The sequence below is a fragment of the Ambystoma mexicanum genome, chromosome 6q, assembly GCF_040938575.1.
Source record: "Ambystoma mexicanum isolate Mex_15411 chromosome 6q, UKY_AmexF1_1, whole genome shotgun sequence".
NCBI classification, from domain to species: Eukaryota; Metazoa; Chordata; class Amphibia; order Caudata; family Ambystomatidae; genus Ambystoma; species Ambystoma mexicanum.
This window is the reverse complement of record NC_090937.1, coordinates 1,338,130,425-1,338,152,664: the sequence shown is the minus strand read 5'-3', so window position 1 is coordinate 1,338,152,664 and position 22,240 is coordinate 1,338,130,425. Positions and strand designations below refer to the sequence as shown.

The 22,240-nt window shown below is 45.6% G+C and overlaps 1 protein-coding gene across 1 annotated transcript in view; it reads right to left on the bottom strand.

The window, feature by feature from the left end:
* The window catches only part of WDR1 (WD repeat domain 1), a 590,429-nt gene that overhangs the window by 35,643 nt on the left and 532,546 nt on the right, over positions 1–22,240 (bottom strand). The window contains exon 14 of the mRNA XM_069631954.1: positions 14,656–14,800. Within this exon, the coding sequence (XP_069488055.1) occupies positions 14,656–14,800 (145 nt within the window). The remainder of the gene's footprint in view (positions 1–14,655; positions 14,801–22,240) is intronic.

Here is a 22,240-nt window from a genome sequence, read left to right as displayed (position 1 = left end):
CCTCTTTTGTGAAAGTTACAGTGAGCTAAAACATGTGGCTGCGGACTGAGTGGGTACATTTCCACAGAACAGGTTATGCTGTTTTCTTTCTTGCAGAGGGGCGCCCTGACCTCTTTGCAAATTGAAGGACAGCAATGATTTTTAGGGCTTTCATCAAAGATGTCAGATAACGTTAGGCCCGGATGTGTCTGGGCATCCTAAATTGTCAACCAACCTTGGTCATTAAGCATTGGAAAGATGCTTGGGGCTTGGATGTATATGTAGTTTTAGGGAAAAGCCCAGACCACTGGCTTCTTTGATATCTGTGGCCAGAGCCAATAAATCCGCCACCACACCATATACCTCCTCTGTGAAGTCCCTTCTCCTTTCCATGGCACAGGGGTTCCACTCCAAATGGAGTGGGGGTCCCCCGAAGATCCGGCCCAACTTCGGCATAAAAGGTTTCATAGGGAGAGGAGCATATTGTAAGGTCGCTTTGGTGCCAAAGACACCAAAATAGAGGATTGAACCAGAGCTGAGGCCTCAACCCCCCAATGTGGAGCCCGTCAGCACCAGAAAGGGTCTTTGCCCACAGGAACCAGGGCAAAGGTGTGCAGTCATGGTCTCCATAGGGGTCCCTGTGGGACCCATTGGAGCAAATTGCACCACCATGGCCAAAGCTGCAGAGCCTTGGCAAAGATGTCTAAAGGCCTCCCATCCACTGGGGTGGAAGATTGGGTTGGAAACTACTCGTTGAGCTGCCTCCTTACCCTTTTCTTCTTTTTGCGTTTGGAGATCTGTCCTCTGACAGATGCAACCGGCGACCTTGATATAGCTGGCTTGGATTTGCCCTCTTTCTTATGGGTGGAGCTGGGGAAGGGGGGGAATACAATGTTTTGCTGCCTATTCCCTTAAGGGCCTTTGGGTACATGGATTGGCATGACACAGTACTGGTGTATTATGTTGCAAAGTAGACTGCTGACACTTGGTACTTTATCACAAAGACCTTTTATTGAAAGGTACAGTTGCATACACGAGACGACCCCCAGCAGGATGCTTACAACCGTCCTTCAGTCAACCTTCTCATCTCCCTCAGCACCCTAGAACTCTCACCATGCAATACAGTTCTAATGTAACTATGGGTGACAGAAGGCAATATGATGCATATACTAAACACTTTAAAGGCTAACAGGCATGACATGTAAATATCAAGCGCAGGCTGTAAGTGTGTAATGTAATGATGAATGCCTATCCTAACACCTCCTCTCCTTAAACATGAGCAAGTAACTGTCGTGGGTAACTGCCCAATACATTGAAACCTGTAAAGAAAAATACAGATAAACATGCAACCAAAAATAACTTGATCAGAAATCAATAAATACAATTGGCTGTGAGAGACGCTGTGAGAAATATTATTGATGGGCTGCAGGTGAAAACCTTCACCTCATCCCGTGATCCTCCTCTCACCTCTCCTTGGTTGACTGAAAAGAGCCACCCTTTCTTTATTCCAAATAACTCCTCCCTTGACTAACACTGACAAACCCAAATCCTTCATGACTTGTTTGGGTTCAGAAAACAAAGAAGCCCCCTTTGCAAACTTTGGTGGGAAGCTTGACTTTAATCCAGTCACCCTCTTCAATTTTGAGTTCCCTAGAGCAATTTTTCTGATCATACCTCTCCTTGGATTTAACCCCAGAATCAAGAATCTTCCTTTTCACACTCTCTAGATCCACACCAACCATTTTGGATTTACCCATCCACCCTGGACACAAGTGTGGATTTGGCTTCCTTCCTCTCAACATCTCAAATGGACTCACACCTGTGACACTGTGGGGAATTAACCTATACTGGAAAGTTCGTTCCATTACCGTCCTTACCCAATCCCCTCCAGTAGCTACTGCAATTCTGATAGCTTCCATTAGAGTCCTGTTAAACCGTTCCACACACCCATTACTCTGGGGATGATATAAGGATGTATTCACTTGTTCTATTCCATGTCTATCCAAAAATGCTCTGAATTCTCTAGAAACAAGTTGAGATCCATTGTCGGGCACGCACTTCCTTGGAAACCCTTCTCTCCAGAACAGCTGTTCCATAAATTTCATTATGCTACTGCTGGAAATGTCCTTAAGTACACAAACCTCTGGCCATTTCGACAATGAATCCATAACCACCAACAGGTAGCTACCCCTTTCACCACCAATGTTAAATGGACCTAGGAGGTCCAAAGCAATTTCATCCCAAGGAACACGCGGACAATCCCTCACTACCATGGGAACCTTCTGTACTTTCAGCCCTTTGTTCCCTTCAACACATTCCACACAATCTTTGACTTGTTCCTCAGTGTCTTTGTCAATACCAGGCCACCAGAATTCAGCTCTTACCAAACCCTTTGTTCTAGCAAGACCTAAATGCCCAACATGAGCCAAATCTAATACTAGTTTCCTCATTCCAACTGGAACAGCCATCTGATGTCCTTTGTACAAATAGCCATCCTGAGCCCATAGCTCTTCCTTTACCTTGGCAAAGCCACTCATGTCACCTTTGTAATTCCTTATTTTACCTTCCACAACCAGTGTCAGTAAACTTTGATAAACATAGTCTTCACTGCAGGCAATGTTCCAATCATTTTCCCTTAATGTTTCATGTACTTGGAATATCTCTGCACTCTCCCCCTGGACCTGAGTAATTATCACCATCACCATTTGACATTTCTCTCTGAACCAATCTACAAGGCAGTACAAACAGATGGAGTCAGAAATCAACATTTGCCAGCCACAATCCAGATAAGGCTTGAAGTCCAAGGCAAGTTGGGCAGGTCATAAAAACACGCAAAGAGTGTGTTCCAGAAGCGAACCGTGTGCAGAAAAAAGGAACCAAGGTCCTAGGGCATGGCACCTCGACATATAAATGGCTCAGATATACTGTCCAGTGCAGGGCATGTAGGGGTGTCAGGCTGAGTAGGTGCGGAGCCCCCAGTTATCCTCTCTACTACAAATAATTGTTTTAGCAGGGACATTGCTAAAGAGAAACATTTGTGGTAAAAATATCTAACTGAGCATTTTGGTGACAGATCGGCTAAAGGAGTCCATTCCATCCTTTAAGGTCAAGAAAGGAAATATTTTTGGCAACTTCTAAACACAATATGGCAAATATATATGATGTGGCTTTTATAACATGCCTGTACACCAGTGTTTTTAGACGCGACAAGACAAAGAGGAAAAAGGGAGGACAAAATAACAAGCTTACTAGGAATTGCGTCATTCACTTCGCACAAGTGCGGGGAAAAGGGAAGCGGAGAACTTAAGTGCTGGGGAGCCCGGAGGCAGTGTGAGCGCAACTGGACATGTAGGAACCTGGGCCAGAGTTCAGAGGGTGACCAGTGCGTGATGCAGTCAGGTGAATCAGCAGGGGAGAGGACGAGAGAAAGTGGAAGCGAAAAAGGAAAGGTCTTGAGTTGCTTCCTTAACCGGAGGTGGTTCTGCTCAAGTTTGAGAGAGGCAGGGAGGCTCTTCCAAGGGGAGGCCCTAGGCGATAAGATAGATCTGCCCCAAACTCTTTGCTTGGAGAAGCGTCACCCTCAGAGTTGAAGGCGGACAAACGGAGAGCTTGAGAAGGAAGATGTTTTGGAACAGAAAGTTGGAGGTAGAGCGGTCCCAGTAAGCCTTGTGGACAATGCAGAGGGTCTTGGACTTGATCCTTGCAGCCAAGCGGAGCCATTGAAGAGATTTCAGAGCTGGAGACATACGATCACTGGGCTTGAGGTCAAGCACAAGTCTCCCATTGCTGGTCCGATATGTTGTAGCGGTCGAAGAGTAGTGGCAGGAAGATTCAGAAAGAGGCTGTTGCAATAATCCAGCCTAGAGAGGACCAGAGCTTTGGAGACAGTGAGCTTCTGGGGGGAAGTGAGAAAATTGAGAATACCTCTGAGGAGGTGCAGGCGATAGTTTGACTTCTTAGAGACGTATTAGTGAGAATTATTTCTGTGCCAATTCCCTTCATCCTTAGAGACCCCCATCTCTTTTGCTAGACTCTGGACTTTTCATGTTAACCCTGGAATGAGCGAGACCTTTTTCTCACACGTTTTTACCCGAATGTGTGTTTTCACTGTTTTTGGAGTCTGAGTAACTCCATCGGCATCAGCCTTTTGTATGGTGACACATCAGGTACCTTTATCTGAGTCTTGAAAAAAAAAATGTATAATAAAAATCGGCGTATCTTTACAAATTACGCTGATGATACTCAGCCGATCATAAAGCTGAGTGGCAATTATGCTCAAGACAGCTCTATGGTTAGCGAACTATATAAAACCATCGAAACCTGGATGACTAACTATTGGTTATGTTTAAATGCAAAAAATACGAATTTATGATCTTTGGGTCCAATCAAGCTAGAGCAAAATTAAAAACCAACAATATGAGGCCATACTGATAAACAACATTCAAATCAAAATCGCAAATAAACTCAAGACATTAGGGATCCACCTGGAGGCCTCCTTAAGTGCAGAAGCTCATGTCTCACAGTTAAATAAAAACTGCTCATACTATCTAATATTGCTACACAAAATTCGACCCTTCCTGAATGGAGACAACTGCTCCACGGTTGCCAGAGCAACCATACTGTCAAGACTGGACTAGGGAAACACACTGCTGCTAGGGGGTAACAAGGGTCAGATTGCTAAATGTCAAAATATCCCAAAAAAAAAGCTGTTAGAATCATAACAGGGAAAACAAAATCTGACCATATCAGCGAAGATAGGAGACATCTCCATTGGCTAACGATTGAGGACAGAATCAAATTTAAAACACTCACTATGACCCACTACTGTGTATATGGTTCAGCCCCCGCATACCTTAAAGCTAAACTGACCATATACATACCAATGCGGACCCTTAGATCCAAAGCATTGGGCCAACTAGAAACCATCAGATACAAGAAAACAAACGGTCTTGGCTCTGCTTTTCACACAATAGCAGCCACCACATGGAACAAACTCCCCATATCCCTTAGGCTTGAGACAACCTACAGTGTCTTCCGCAGGAAAATTATGACTTACCTATTTTGATAAAGGACCAGTGACTGGCATTGACCTCTCCCCCTGACTGAAAACTATGTTATTTGTTTTTCTTGTACGTTTAAAGTCCAATGTGTTCATGTTGGTGCCCAGATGCCTGCATGCTTCGGCACTAAAAGTAAATAAATAAAAAACACAAAGCACCTTCAGTGCAGTGTCACAGAAATCCCTTTAGATTTCACACAAGGTTCAAATACCTTTTCTTGTGTGAACTGCAGTTCCCAAGACTGGTAAAGTGAAATTGACTTTACTTACCTTTTCTCTTTATAGGTCCAGCACACACCATCTTATGTGGAGTGCTTGGGGGTGGGTTACCTAGTAGCCCCTTATCCTACTCTCTCATGTAACATTTTTATGTTACACTCACTACTTTAAATGGCTGGTGGCAGTGGTTTAATTTTGCAACCATTGTGCTTTTCTACCGCAGGCTGAACCCTCAGCTGCAGTACAGCACCCATGGGTGGCCGCACAGTCTTTTTTTGCCATTTTCTGCTTGGAAGGTCTTTCTTGGGTTTTACTCTGTGCGTCGAGACAGGTTTGAGCCCTTGGTTTGTCTTGCCTCTGGTGTGCTTCAGCCCTGAAGCCCATCTCTGGCTCCAGTGTGTCTGGAAGGACAGGATGCGAGGGAGGGACCAGAAGCTCTGCTGTCCTTTGTCTCTAGCAATGCCTGAATGCAACTAGTCCCGATTGGCTGGCAGGCTGTCAAGATCCGCCAGTGTGGTTTGCTAAGCGCTGAAACCGCAAAGTGCCGGTGGACTGAAAAAGAGTCTGTAGCTGCAGACAACCTCCCAAGTACTGCCACAGGAGCCCTCCAGACGTCCTCTCTCTTGTCCCCACGACTGAGGCTCAGGAAAATGGGTCTGCACCACTGTAGCAAGACAGAATCCAGTTGGACCACTTCTTCAAACCAGGAGGTACTGTTTAGGCTTGGGGTACTTCCCTTATTGCCTTGTTTTGCTTTGCTCTTCTCAGTTGGGAATTGCATTGACTACATCATAGAGCTGATCTCAACTCTCGTCTCACAGGCTTAACAGCTTGTGACCCTACAAGTGATTTTCTACAAACTCTCTAACTTTGGGTCAATACTTTCATCTAAGAAGTGCAACAGATCCATAGACTGTGTCCCAATTGACTTTGGCTGACCTGGCTCCCTGAAGACTCTAGTCCACTGACTGATACTGTTTGTCCCTCATGGGTGGTGGTTTGGTGTATACTGTTACTGCTGGTAAAGGCTAATCTAGATTTAGTTGTCCTCACATATGCTGAGAAACCGTTTCACATTTTTCCTTCCCTAACCTTTCCGCAAACTCAGAATCTGAAAGTATAATTACTGTACTTGTGATTGAAGTCACCTGAGGGTGTAGGAATTGTGTCTGAAGGATATCCAAATATTATCCACTTTAACTTATTCTGTAAAGTAATTAAAAAATATATGTTTACATTGTTACACAAATTGCCTTTTTAAAGAAAGCTTATTTAACAATTGATGTTAAATAAATAACTATTCATAACAGAAACCTTGAGTGCAAGTGTTACTTGGCTACTTGTATTTACGGATTTCACTTGTACAGCTCTACAGCTCACATTTACCCCTCTTGAGATAGGCCTGGCTGCTCAGTCACACTACCATTTTATGTAGTACAGACCTATACCAAAATTTGGGTTACCTAATACCAAGCAGCTTAGGTAACCCAAATTTTGTGTAGTGTTGTGTAGTCTCACAGTGTGACTGCACCAAGTCTTACCTAACAAGACATCAGATGTCAGGAGAGAAGAAGAGGGTGGAGTCGAAGATTACATCAAGGTTCTTAACCTCACAAGAGGAAGCCTAGAGTGGGCGGCCAGAGAGAAAGGAAAGGAGGAAGCGGGTGTCCCAATGAGGAGGATCACCTTTTTTGTAGCATTAAGGCAGATGTCATTGGCGGCACACCATTCCTGTATTGCGGACAGGCAGTCTGGTATGAGAGATGAAGCAGAGGTGGCTGAGGGGAGCCCGAAAGAGCAGAGTGTCATCCACATAACATTGAAAATTGAATCAGTAAGTAGGGATGCAGTGGGCAAGAGGTGCCAGGTAGTGGTTGAAGAGCCAGGGATAGAGGCTGGGGAACACCACAAGGGGGAAGGGGGTGCAGGGGGAGAGAAAGAGAGAGAAAGACCCCAGTTGGACCAGAGAGGGTCGGTCGGTGAGAAGAACAAGTTTGTTACCCCTGGTAACGTTGTTTCGACTGGATATTCCTCCCATGTATTCCTCATCTTTTGACACATGTTGTCCAGCTTCAGCGGGAAAAAAGTATTAAAAAAAATAAAAAATAAAAAAATGTTCAGCAGATGGTGCTGTGCGTTGATTCGATGTCCCTCGAAGGCCTCAGTCGAGGATGTCACCGAAGGCATATAGAGCACGCGCAGCGCCCATTGGCTTCAGTTCTGTGTTTCCCCCTTTACCAGCAAAGCACAAGAGTGACCATACTCAGCCGTGATGCACGGAAGCTGTAATAGCACAGGAAATTTGACTGAGGGGGTAGTATGTTAGGGCGATGAGGAATACGTGGGAGAAACATCCAGTCGAAAGAACATTACATGTGAAAAGTAACTTGTTCTTCGAATGTATCGTGCCCTCCCACGTATTCCTCATCTTTTGACAGACTCCCACAGCAGTATTTGGTTTGGAGAAGGAAGTAGAATTTGAATTTATGTGTTTTGATGGACCGAGTGCAAGACTGCCTTACCAAAGATACCATCGTGACCAAGGGACAATTCCAGGCAATAATGCTTTGTGAATAGACCACGTTGCCGCTTCACAAATGGTTTCAATTGGTACGCCCTTTTGCAGGGCTGTAGAGGTAGCCATGCCCCTGGTGGAATGGACTCTTAGACTGGAAGGGAAGGATCCTCCTGAAGGTTTAACATTCTGAGATAGCCAGAATTATCCATCTGGATATGGTCTGTTTAGTAACAGCCTGACCCAGTTTATGACCTGTATATCCAATGAAAAGTTGGTCATCAATACGTAGCTTTGACATTCTAGATATATAAAAGCTTAACACTCTCCGAGGGTCTAACCTATGTAGTCGTTCCTCCTCGTTGCCAGGATGAGGTGGGGGATAGAAAGAAGGACGTACAATTTTCTGACCTATATGAAAATCAGAAATTATTTTTTGAAAAAAATGAAGGTTTGACCCTTAGAACAACCCTATCCTTGTGTAAAGGGTGGCTTGGACGAAGGTGCCTGCAATTCGCTCACTCTACATGTTGATGTTGGAGCCATCAATAAAATAGTTTTAAAGGACATTAATGTAATGGTTCAAAAGGTGCGCACATTAGAAATTTTAGAACCAAATTAAGGTCCCAAATTGGAACCTGGCACAGAGATGCAGGGGTGGGGGGACACACATTGGTGTCACCAGTGGAATTTTAAAGTAGTAAAATTCCTCTGGCGAGTGCTTAAAGATGGACAGCGCCTTCAAGTAGCCTTTAATAGTACCAATCTGGAGCCCCAGATTGGCTAAAGATAGTAGAAAGGATAAAACATCTGGTGTCTTACATAGAAGAGGATCTATATTTTCCCTGAAACAGTTGCATAATTCGTTCCAATGGCAATGGTACAGAGACTTTGTTGCTTGCCTTCTGGCCGAAAGCAAAACCTCCATTACATCATCCAGGAGGTCCCAATCCTTATATCGCAGCCTTTCAGAAACCAAGCGTGAAGGTTGCGTGTTTTGACCTCTGGATGGGTAACCCTACCCTCCTCTCACGAGCGAAGGTCCTCTCTTTGTGGAAGGCGGATCGGAGGACAGATGTACAAGTCCAAAAAGTCAAGTACCACATTCTCCTGGCCCAATCCGGGGCTATTAGGATCATGTGCTTCAAAAACCTTCTCAACCTCCTCATCACATAAGGAATGACGGTGACTGGAGGAAACGTGTACAGGAGTGGAAATTTTCCAGCTCACTACGAACACGTCTCCTAGAGCCCCTCTTGGGGGAAATTCCCTGGAGCAATACAGTTCGTGCTTCCGGTTGACCCTGGTTGCAAACCGATCTAGTTGAGGGGTTCCCCAAAGGGTGACAATATCTCAAAGGACTTCCTGAGCTAATTCCCACTCGTGGGAGACTGCTCTGTCTGCTCACCGCCACCACAGTGTTCTCCTCTCCGGCTAGGTGAACTGCCGATAGGGATATTCCTTCTTGAATTGCCCAGTACCAGAGCTGCATTGCCTCGCTGCACAGTAGCGACCCTACTCCTCCTCTCTTGTTGAGGTAGTACAAGGGCACTGTGTTGACCATCATTATCAGAACATTCTTTAGCCCGTACAGAGGGCAGAAATGCTGTCAGCGCTAGTCTGTTTGTCCTCAGCACCAAAAGATTGACATGTAGTATGGACTCCGATGTAGACCAACGACCGCTGACTGTCAGATAATTGGCATGGGCTCCCCACCCCGTGGGTGACATGGTTGCCAAAATATGGTTTCCTTCCGAATATTGTCCTCGCAGGCCCACCACAGAAGATCCTATGAGACCCTGGTTGGAACCTGAAGTAGGTCCGAGATCTTTCCTGAAAACTGGGATCATTGAGTTCCGAGAGCCCATTGAAGGGATCTCATTCTCAGATAGGCCTCTTGCACCACAAATATGCAGGATGCCATGAGGCCGAGCAACCTCAAAAAAATGAAAATAAATAAAAAAAGCAAGGCTGGTAGACTGTGGACATTCTGAAACTTGGTAACCATCTGAAGAACATCTTCAGCTTTCACCTCGGGTGGCAAGCTCTTTCCCAAGGATGTATCGAAACATTTGAGAAGGTGTCATATGGGACTTCTTGTAACTGAGGGAGAAGCCCAGTCTGAAGAGAGTGGCAGGTGACGTTGAGATGGTCCCGGGCTTGTTCGGGAGAATGCACCCTGACTAGCCAATCGTCCAGACAAGGGTAGATGTGAATCCCTTCTGCTGACACTTGCTGCCACCACCACCATCCATTTGGTGAAAACCCTCAGGGGGAGGTTAGCACGAATGGCAGAACTCGAAATTGATCATAAGAACCGCCAACTACAAATCTCAAGTATTTTCTGTGCTTGGGATGGATTGGCACATGAAAATAAGCATTCTGAAGGTCCAATGACCCCAAACAATCCTGGAGTTGGAGGGCCTGAAGGCTCTGAAAACGTGTTCAAGTATCTCATGTCCAAGATGGGTCTCAGTCCTCCGTCCTTCTTGGGTATTAGAAAATAAGGGGAGTACCATCCCTTGTTCCTCCGCTACAGACACAGGTTCTATAGCACCTTTCTCTAGCAGGGTTAAAATCTCCTGCACAAGGAGTGGATTCGGAATCCTAAAGAGTGTTTCCCCGGTGGACTGTTCGGAGGTCTCCATATAAAAGCAAGGCTGTAACAGTGGGCTACAGTCTCTAGAGCCCAAGCATCCAAAGTAATGTCTCGCCATTCTTCTAGATGCTGACACAGTCTGCCCCCCACTGGTGAACTGCGACTCAAGACCTCAGGTTACGAGGCGGCTGATGCAGTGGCCGATGGTAAGGAAGCTGCTGCTTGAGCTGGCTTTGCACCTCTTCCTCGTCCACCACAAGGACGTTTTCGTTGGCCTCTTTGATCTTGCCCTTCCAACTGAGGAGTAGTAGCGAAAAGATCTACCCCTGTAAGGTTGCCCAATAGGACAAAGCAGTTTAGGTTGCCTAAAAGCGGCGCCTAAATATTTTGCTGCCCCCTTTCAGGCCTGCAACTTCAAGACTCTCGTCAGCCTTGTTGCCAAAAAGGCGAGACCCGTCAAAAGGCATGTTGAGAAGTCTGGATTGCACATCCGGTACAAAACCAGACTTCCTCAACCACGCAAACCTGCGCATAACTGTGCTGGTAGACATGGCTCTGCTAATATAATTAGAATCCAAACCTGACTGAAGAGACTTGCACATGGCCTCCTTGCAGTCTCCAGCGATGGCTAAGAAGCTGTCTTTTTAATCCCCTTCGGGAATGTGCTCTGCCGCCATGGAAATGCAGTCCCATACAGTGAACTTAAACTTTGCGAGGGCAAACGTGTTGTGCCACGATCCCTGCAGAGAATACCTTTCTTGCCCATCCATCTACATGTTTGTCGTCACTATCAGGCAGGATGGGGTAGGGTACGCCGCTTGTTTTGATGCTGCAGTAGCCACAGCCCCACCAGGCTCTACGGAGTGGGGTGTTTTGACAGGTAGTCGGGGTCACTACTGGAAGGGCAGTACTTCTTAGTCTTTGGTCTCTGGTGTCTCCCATTTACCAGCCACCCTTTTCTGAACAGCCATGTGGAGAGGTAAAATGGGATCCGACTGTGGACCTTTGTCTAGAATGTCAGTAAGGTTGTCCTGTTCATATGGTAATGGAGGCCTACTCGAATCCATGTAATACACCAGCTTTGACATGAGCTGCCTGTAGGATGCATCCCCATGCTCCCCAGACTCTGGTTTCCCAAACTCTACTTCAGGTGAGGTATCCACCCCACTTGCAGTCTGCAGATTTTCATAAAGGTTCTTCATCCCGGACTCATCCGCAATGAAACTCTGGTATATTGGGCGTACCAAACTGTAGGCCAAACGGGGCCTCTTCATCAGACTGCTCCTCTTCTTCATAAATTGAAGAAAGACTTGGGGGGTCATTACAAGATTGGCAATAAGGGGTTAACGGCACCGGTAAAGGTGCCCGTGCCGTTAACCCCTTACCGTCACATTACGAGGTCCTTTAGCAGGTCCCGCTAAGGGCGGCTGGTTTTAACAGGCTCCCTTAGTGGGAGCTGCTACAGGACCAGCATACTAACAACGGGCCTGTTATTAACGGGCCCGTTAGCATGGTCCCCATTCCCATTGAGCCCTGTGGAGGCTCGAATGGGAATGGGGATGGTTCCCTGAATGGGGAAATACCGGGTCCTCCAAGGTTGGAATGGCCCGGTAATTCCCCATTCAGCGAACCCAGACCCGGTATGCGGTAAGGGGCTAGCCATGGCGCTAGTAGCACCATGGCTACATCCAACCTCATAATGACCCCCTTAGTCTTTCCTAGGTAGTGGAACATAGGTTTTGTCAGGAATTATGGGTTTTAACAGAATTGGCTTTGACAATGTAGTAGTCATTGAGGTTTTCTTTATCCGCGCCTTAGTTTTAGGAGAGGCGATCGGCGTCGACAGCTCAGCTGGTAAAGATGGCACAAAAGGCATAGAAGATTTCAGCATAGACATTGAGGGTTTGGCAGACTCCGAAGGCGCTGTCGAATGTGTCGATGGCGTCGACAACCTCTACTTGTGCTTATGGTTCGAGTGATCCTTCGATGTTACATCGGATCAAGGCCACTAAGGCTCATGACGCGGATCAGGCCTATTTCCCGGGCTCAAGGGCGTGTATGACTTGGGGCGAGACCTTTGCTTTCCGGCTTCTTTCAAAGGAGCAGTAGGAGCATGGCTTGGTTTTTGCTTTTTCGAAAATGAAGCATTTCACACTGAAGGCCTCCAACTCGGGCGGAGTGGATTTCTTGGTTGGACAAGCAACTCTTTCTGGAGAAGCATCCAACGACAAAGTCGACGAGGCTGACCTAAGGTGCCTTCTCTTAGACTTCGAGGACTAAGAAGAGTGGTGCGAGCCACTCCTTGACCTGGACCGCTTGGCCTTCTTCCTGCGAGGAGAGTCGATTCACGACTCATCAGTTGAAGGTTTCATGGATCGGGTAGGAAATTTAGGGATTTTGCCTACCTTCACCTTCCATTCCCTCAAGGCCTTTCCAGTCAGACTGGCACTGAGGTGTCATGGTCTGCTCCGAGGCACCACAAACATACGGTGTGGATCAGTCAGGGACATTTTCGATTTGCAATCCCGACACTTTAAAACCAGACTTCGGTGTCGATGATGAAGACATCTCAATGTCCAAGTTTAACAAAGAAGTCACAAGATGTGAGGAAGTGTGGCGTATTTCTTCGAAGCTATTGCGGAAAACAGAAATGAAGCCAACGGGTGCTGCGCCTTTTCTATGTATGCCTTAGATTACATCATCCTTGACGGAGGACAGCGCCCTCTGCCAAATTTCTTTTTTTTTCCGAAGCAGCTGAAGCTGGACAATATTTGTCAAAAGATGAATACATGGGAGGATACAATCCATTCGAAAGGAGGTCAACAAGGCCAGGCCTAGATCAATAATACCAAGGTTGTCGTGTAGGTGATTGAGCAGGATGGCATGGTTGACCGTGTCAAAAGCAGAGGATAGATTGAGGAGAGAGTGAGGACAGAAGGGAGATTAGAATCAAGATTGGAAAGCAAGTCTTCATGGGTGTTCAGGAGAGGAGTTTGTGCTTCTGGTAGCTCCGAAGTCAGACTGGTGGTCATGGAGGCAACCAACAGATTCAGTATGTAGATCGAGCTGGGATATGGCCAGCTTTTCCAAGCGTTTGCCCAGGAAAGGAGTGATGAGATTGGGCGACAGTTAGCCAGAGAGGAAGGATTGGCCGAGGGCTTTTCTAGAAGGGGTGCACAAGAGAGTACCAAGGGGGGGTTAGGGGGCAGAGGAAGTTCCAGTGGCAAAGGAGTGATTGTAGAAAATCGGCCAAGGCTGGAGCAAGGGTGTCGATGTGGTCCTTGATGGTTCTGGATGAGCAGTGAAGAACCTGCTTTGAAGAGACATTCATAGATCAGAGTTGCCTAGAAACAATGTCAGGGAGAGATGGCCTCAGACAAGCCAGTAGTGGTGGAGGTGGAAGTGTTAGAGGAAGAGAGGGTGGACAGGATGCCCAGAGTTTTAGTAGTGATATGAGAGGCCAAGGTCATGCAGAGGGCCTGGTAGGGAACAGCAGAATTGGCCAGCTCCTTGCAGATTTTGAAAGGTTTGGCCAAGTTTTTAAATGCCGCAGAGAGGCAGGCTTGGATGTTGGCTCTCTTCTTAGAGAGGACTGAGTCTTTACTGCCTGCCGGCAGGATAGTTGGTCAGGGGGGGCACCCAATGCGCTCCACTTCCTCTCTGCCTGCCTACACTTGTGTTGAAGTGAGAGAAATAGAAAGTACGCCCTCTCATGTCCAATTGGGGTCTTTCCTCTTTTCTAACTCCAAATTAGTTGGTGGCAAAAGCAATTGATCACGTGAAAAGTTTACATAGTGGATTTAGAGGGGCTCAGTTATTAAAGATCAAGGACGAGGTCAAGGGTACTGGATGTTTCTACTGCAATATCATTTCTATTTCCAGAACCCTAGCTAGGGCTTTACTTCTATACTTCCTGCCATACCAGTTTTCAGAAAAACTGGTTAAAAAAAAAAACAGGCAAACCAAAGTCCATGTAATGCCTCTATTTGCGAAGCTAAATCAGTTCAATGTAGCCAAAGCACTACTGCCCTGATTAGCTTACAAAAATAATTTCAAAGATCACCTCATCACATTTCCCCCAAGTAGATTTTCAAAAAAGAAACCATACAATCCTACAATTATGCTACACAGACACTTAATGCAAATGTGTTCTACCTAACAAAGACAAGTCATTTGAGTAATATCTATTTCAGTGACGCATATGCAAACTGGTTTCAAACATTTAGGCCAGCAAATTAATATGGATTAGTAAAAAAGGAATTCATTTTCTAACACCACATTTACCTGGAATCTTTAGTCTGGCGTCTGAATCACTTAACGTCCAAACAATGACCATCATATCCATCCCTCCACTTGCAAAATGCTCACTGTCTGGCGACCAAGCAAGGCTCGTAATTTTTGCATGATGTCCATAAAAGCAGTTCAGCTCCTTCAGGGGAAAACGGATTGTTTTTTTGTTTAAGTATGAAGCAACCATGGTCCCAGAGAAAAACCAAAAATACCACACACACACAACACGCTCTTACATAGGAAAAAAAGGTAATTACATTATAAACTCGTAGCAGTGAATCGATAAACCCATTTCCACTACCTATTTTTAACAATTAGGGCAGGACAAGTTGGAGCAAACTGCTGTAATACAGCTTTCAAGCATGTGCGGAGAATAACGGACAGAGGTAATTAAACATTAATTCCAATCATGTGCATTAAGTGAAAATATGAATACATTGATCATTCCGCCAGAAATGCAATCCACATGTGACTGGAGAATGTCTGTAGGGCAGTCGTTGTGCTTTCCTACTAAGTACATGGCTCTAGATGCAGTGACATTACAAGAGCACTCTGAAACAAAGGTTTTTTTTTTTTTTTTTTAAACGGACAAAAAACAAGAACTGGGGCACATGAGGGATTGGGACACTCACAGAAAGGGGAACACAAAGGCAGATATGTATGGAGGAATGGGAGCTATCGAAATTGGCTAGCACCAGAGTAAATCACAAATACACCCCTACATCCATTGTCGTTTCCTCCTTCCCACTCACCTGCATCACGCTGTCAGAGAATTACACTAAAGGAAGAATGGTACTTAACTTGTGAACTCTATGGTCAGCCAAAGATATTCCAAATAGGATCCTGAATGAACCCAGAGTTCCAGGAACAACAAGTGGGATGGGGGTTTTGTAGTGAGTAGCTTCCCATAGACATGCGTTTCGTATGCAGGCTGTGGCTCACAATTCCGGCTTGCGATATGCATGCATAGCCTCTGCTTCTTTACAAATCAGGGTACAAAGTTCCAGACTAGCACATACCAGACTGACAGCCATTGGTTAGGAGAGAACATGGAGATAGAAGTTGTACGGAGGTTGCAGATGCTGCAATACTCTTACAGAAGCCTAAAGGTCCCAATGTAAGCAATGCCAAGCAATTACGCTGTTCGAGAATATGTGTGTCTAAATAGATGGTGCTAGCAAAGCTACAAGAAACATGCTAATAATAAAGGCTGAAGTTGTGCAGCTTTTTAGGCTTTGAAAAAAAACGTAGAGCGTAACGCACATGCCACAAAATCTTCAGCCCAATAACATACTCCCCTCATATAACAAATATCCAATTGTCACAGCTAATCCAATATAACAATTATCCATGTTTAATCAGACCAGTAGTCGGGCCTCTGTAGATCCTGCTTAGACTCATTAACACCACACCGTTGGAGTCATACCTACTCCACTAAACCACTAAACCATTCGTCACCTCTGATCAGAACCAGGCACCATCATAAAGTACCTACAGAGACCGAGTGTGAAAGCGTAGTATCAGTACAAACGGGTAATAGGCGATTCCAACAAAAGTATGGGGGGCCCCTGTACTGTGTCTAGGATTGTTGATTGTACCCTTGTTCAGAGGAGAATTGCCTAGCATTTCAGTGCTTGACTGCCTTTGTGGGTTGGTGAGTGGGTGAGTGATATGCAAATGGTTATTTCTACTCTGTGAAGGGTGCAGGGAGCCAATACATAATTGTAGACCCTCATCAGTGTGAGAAATCCCACAGAACCGGGTATTTGACCCATGTTCGTTCTCAGTAGAGGGGCTCCCACACACTTATTTAATTACTAATAAGTGAACCACAACTGTTCAGTGTGGAGAGTTGGACCTGATGCATTGGCGCACACTACATAGCTTCCAAAACCAATCTAATCAATTTTGACTATTCCCTTCCCAGTGATCTGTCCCAACAACTTCACGTCCCTTAACTCTCAGGTTCCTGAGCGCTAAGGGATCCCAGCATACCAGAGGAGGTGCAGCTGGATAACCCTGCATCTGGACAGAAAACACATCAAGAGCAACCTTCTGCCTACTCTGGTTCAATGGTAAGCAGAATTAGGCAAAGGGGTAGGCTGCAGGGTTGTGTTCCCCCATCTCATTTAAAGCAAGGAATGCAGAGGTGTGCTATGCTAACAGTTTTTGAGGCTTATATAAAAGTACGACAGCTGTCTTGGTAAAATGCTAAAAAAATCATGGAAAACTGACTTTGGATCCTATATTCAGTTTGCATCTGTGGTGCAAAACTCACAGAAGTAGGCATTACTGCAGTGCTGTCTTAAGACCATCACGCTTATTAAATAAAAACAAGGGATAAATCAGAGCCAGTTGGCACAGGCCACTTTGGTAACACCATCCTTTGAAGAACAAATTACTTATCCCTAGTAATATTCCTTTCTACTGGATGTTCCTCCCACAGATTCTTCAACTTTGATATACCGATATCCTGCTTGCAGCTTGGGAAACTGACAGCAGAGGGCACTGTGCATAGTCGAGATCCCTCACCAGCTTCTATTGACGGAAGTCAACGCTGGTACAAATAGCGGTGTAGGTTGATTACATCACAAACTACGTTTATCGCATGATACCACTATTTGTTTGTTTGTTTGTTTATTTGGTAATGCGCTCCAAGCCCGTGGGCATCTGGGCGCAGCATTACAAGAGGACTCGAAGCTTAGTTACAATGCCTGACACAGGCTATTACAGAAAACAATGGTTACTTACAATGGGTGATACAGTACATATAGAATAACAAAGGTTAAGCGCGTAAGAATAACATCTTAACAAGTTGTAGCATTACCGCTGCGCAAACCAAATGCTCATGAACAGACATCTTAAGATACTGTCAAATTCCACACAATGGCAGCATTGCACATTTAATGGTGCCTTCATGTGGAATTTGACAGCATCGTTCACTCGCACTATACTGTCAATAATGTTTACCCGACATCCAATTGAAGCAGGGGACACCCCTGTAGCCCCTTATCCCATACAAGGGGGGGCGGCGGGGGACACCCATGCAACCCACGCTCCCATTGTAGAGTATAATAAACAAAACGAAAGTTGTGCAATTAAATCGCAATGTGAGACTTTCTCCAAACACTATTTCGCAGTTATGTCACACACAATCAAATATATTCGATTCAATTTCCCCAATCCCTAAATGGCATGCACCGCGCCTGTTGCGTCAGTTCAAGTTTTTCCCCCTCTTGTTGCACAGCAAACTTGGATTCAAAAACCTGCAGGCGTTGAAAGAGGAAAGTCTAAAACAGCAAAATGTACCTAAAGTCAGAGGGGTAGGCTGGGAGTGTGAGGAGGACTCTGTGGGAGGAACTTCCAGTAGAAAGGACATTACCAGTTAAGTAATTTGTTCTTCAAATGAATTATGTCTTCCCACGGATTCCTCATTTATTTATTGTGCATTTGTAAGGCACTTCGACATCAAGTAAATTGTGTTTCAAAGTGCCCACAGGGCAACAGGGAGGGAACTTTAATATACTCCCAAATCAGTTTGTAAATGGGAGGTGGGATCAAAGCATTTTGTTATCGATTTATGCTGTGAAGAACAGCATTCCCAAATGTGTAATCCTGCCCGACAAGGAATCAAGGTAGAAGTTCTTTGAGAAGGTGTGTAACGAAGACCAGTTTGCAGCATTACAAATATCCTACAACGGGACAACTCTCTCTGGGGCTGAAGTTAGTTGCCCTGAAAGAATGAGCTCTTAGATTATCGGGAACATCCTTACCAGCCAAGGAATAGCATTCTGTGATACACAAAATTAATCCACCGTGACAAGGCCCGTTTAGTCACAGCATGGCCTAATTTATGTCCAGTATAACCACTAAAAACATGTTTGCCTTGTGTGATGTTAAATAGTCTGCTTATGTAAAAGCTTAAAGCTCTCTTCGGCTCTAATCTGTGTAACCTCTCTACATCCTTGGAAGGATGAGGTGGGTAAAAAGCTAGTAAAATATTTTCTGTGATATGTGAAATTCCAGGGCATACGCTCAGAACAACCTTACATGACAAAGCCTTAAGCTCACCCACCCGCCGAGCAGAGGCGATGGCTACTAGAAAAATGTTTAGACTGACTAACCCAAGCGTACAAGAACGGCAAGGCTCAAATGGGACTCCCGTTAAAAAATGTAAAACATTTTTTTTTTTTTTTTTAAATCAAAACTTAATTAAGGTCCCAAGCTGGAACTGGATGAAAGATTAGTTAGTCCCTTCAGGAACTGAATAGCAACAGCAACATTGAAATAGGAGCCTTTTTCTGTTGTGCGCTTAACTATATACAGCGCAACCAGGCAACATTAAGCAGTAGACACCTGAAGCCCCTGGTGTGCCAGATGTAACAGAAAAGATAATACAGTGGGAGTGTCACAAATGAAAGAATCAATATCTCTAGCTTCGTAGCTTTCGATACGGTCGATACTGTCGACCATCAAATCTGGTTTTGATGCCTGGAAAAGGCAGGAACCTCCTAGCCTGGTTTACATATTTTCTTGCCAATTGCACCGAAACGGTTTCTCTCATTTTCACTCATCTCCAGTGGCCTTTTCTTGCGGTGTCCCAGAGGGATCCTCACTATCGCCACTTCTATTCAAGCTTTATCTTCGTCCTCTTGCTGACCTTATTCAACAGTAGAAGGTACGGTTTTACACACATGCTGATGATACCCAGCAGCTATTCTGTCTGGAATCCTCTGTATCGGACCACCTTTCCAAACTCAGAAACTGTCTGGCTGCAGTTGGGGACTGGATGGCCAAAATTTGGCTGATGCTTGAGAGAAAACCGAGATTATGATAGCTGGCTCTGCCTCTACAGAGGCAACCTGGACCACATTTTTGGCTGGATTCCCTGGGACCCTGCCCTAAAACTAGTAAATCAGTAAAGAGCCTTGGTGTCAAACGCTTACCCTCCGGTTCCCAGGAATATCAAATCTCGTCCGTATGCAATACAGGCTTCCTGAAATTGAAAATCCTTAAAAAATGTTGCCTTTTCTTCCATCTGAGTCACAAGCTAAAGTGGTGACGGCATCCACTATGGGGTCCTTATATTCATGCAACAGGATCTATAAGGGTCAACCAGCCTTTTGGATTCAGTGGTTGCAGCTTTTCCAAAATGCGTCAGCCTGACTGGTGCTCAGAGTCAACGGTCTCTGATTACCAGGGCCTCCTTCAGCAGCTTCGCTGGCTTCCGATGAGCAGTCGCATTAAATAAGGTTCTTTGCATTGCTCACCATTCAATCCATCACTCTGGAGCCAAGTAACTTCAAGCCAAACTGACTCCTTATGCACCAGCAAGATCCCTTTGCTCCGCCTCTCAATCTCCTGAAAGTACCCAGATTTCTTAGCGCGGGAGGTTGAGCGTTTTCCATTCTCATGCCATCTATGTGGAACTCTCCCCCTTTTCAGCTCTGGGAAATGGTTGATCATCTTTGCTTTCGGAAGGCTTTGAAAACATATCCTTTATGAGTCTTCATTGTTCCTTTATTTCGGCAGTTTCTTTTTATTCACTGGTTGCTCAGCGCCTAGATGCCTTGGTGCCATAGTTAGCGCTTCATGAATGTTTTTACATTACAGCTCTACACCAGCTGCAAAACTTGTTCCACCAGCCTAAAGCTTTTGTTACTGCCCTCCTTGCCGAATGCAACACCTCCATAACGTCTTCTGGGAGGTCCCAATCTTTATATATTAACCTCTCAGAAACCAGCCGTGAAGGTACAGAGTCCTGATTGCTGGATGAAGATTGCCTCCCTCTTGAGAGAACAAATCCGCTCTCGGGGATGATGAATTGGAGGGCAGAGGGACATGTCCAGAAGTTGCAGGTACCACCTCCTACTGGCCCAATCCAGAGCAATCAGAATCATGTATTTCCAAATGTCCTCAACCTCCTGATGACATGAGGAATGAAGGGACTGAATATAACGGCTAAAGGAGTGGAAAATCACGTCCCCCAGAGCACCTCTCGCTGGAGCAGAACAGGTCACACTTCCTGTTGATACTGGACACAAAGGTTGAGGGAGGTTGAGTGTTCTCAATCCTAATGCCATTTATGTGGAACTCTCCCCCTTTTCAGCTCTGGGAAATGGTTGATCATCTGTGCTTTCGGAAGGATTCGAAAACATATCCTTTAGGAGTCTTCACTGTTCATTTATTTCAGCAGTTTCTTTTTATTCACTGGTTACTCAGCGCCTAGATGCCTTGGTGCCATAGTTAGCGCTTTATGAATGCTTTTACATTATGACGGGAATGACGGGACTGAATATAACGGCTAAAGGAGTGGAAAATCACGTCCCCCAGAGCACCTCTCGCTGGAGCAGAACAGATCGCACTTCCTGGTGATACTTGACGCAAACTGATCCACTTGAGGGGTTCCCCAAAGGGCAAAGATCTCTTGAGGGACTTCCCGAGCTAGCTCCCACTCATGAGAAACTGCTCTTCCTGCTCAGAGCGTCCGCTGTCGTGCTCTCTTCTCCATCTAGTTGAACAGCTGACAGATTCTGTAAGTGCCGAAAACCACAGCTGCATTGTCGCTCTGCACAGTGGCAGTACCTTTACACCTCCTCTTGAGGTAATGCATAGTCACTGTGTCGTCTGTCATTATCAGGATGCTCTTCCCACATACAAAAGACAAAAAGGCCATCAGAGCTAGTCTGATGGCCCTCAGCTCTCAAGGATATGTGTAGTTTGGACTCCGATGGAGACCCACGACAACTGATCGTTTCATCGTTTACGTGGGTTCTGCATCCTGTGAGGGAGAAGTCCATACCTACTGTAATTTCCAGCCATGGTTCCCAAAAACGTTCCCATTTCATCACGTTTCCCTTGCAGCCCCACCACAGAAAATACTGCCCGGCCTTGCTTGGAACATGAAGGACCATCATCCTGCCAGATAACTGTGACCATTGGGTTCTAAGGGCCCGCTGGAGAGGCCTTAGACGGGCCTCTGGCACCACAAAAATGCAGGATGCCATAAGGCTGAGCAGCCTCAGGAAATCAAAGGCCAGGTAAACATTTGGCATTTTGGAATTTTTTCACCAAGGGGCTCTGATCAACCAATCATCCAGATGGGGAAAAATGTGTATCCCTCCCCTCCTTAGATTCGCTACCACCGACGCAATTAGAAAAAGAGTGACCATCTTGAACCGGTCTTACCTGAGGAACTTGTGCAAGCGTCTCAGGTCTAAGATGGGTTGCATCCTTCCATCTTTCTTGGGAATCAGAAAATAGATGAGTACCAGCCGTGGAATTGCTCTACTACAGATACACTTTCCACTGCACGTTTCTCCAGCAGGGAGAGATCTCCTGCAGAAGGAGCGGGTCTGGTTCTGCAAGAGTGTTCGCTCAGGGGTACAATCTGGGGGTCTTTTTAAAAATGAGAGGCAGGAACCTTGGGCTACTGTCAGCAGTGCCCAAGCATCCGAAGTAATGCTTTGCCATCCTTTGAGATGCTGAGTCAATCTGTCCCCCACTACAGAATTGCGAGACAAGGTCCCAGAGGGGTTTTGGTGCAATGGCTGCAACGGAAGCCAAAGAAGCACAGACT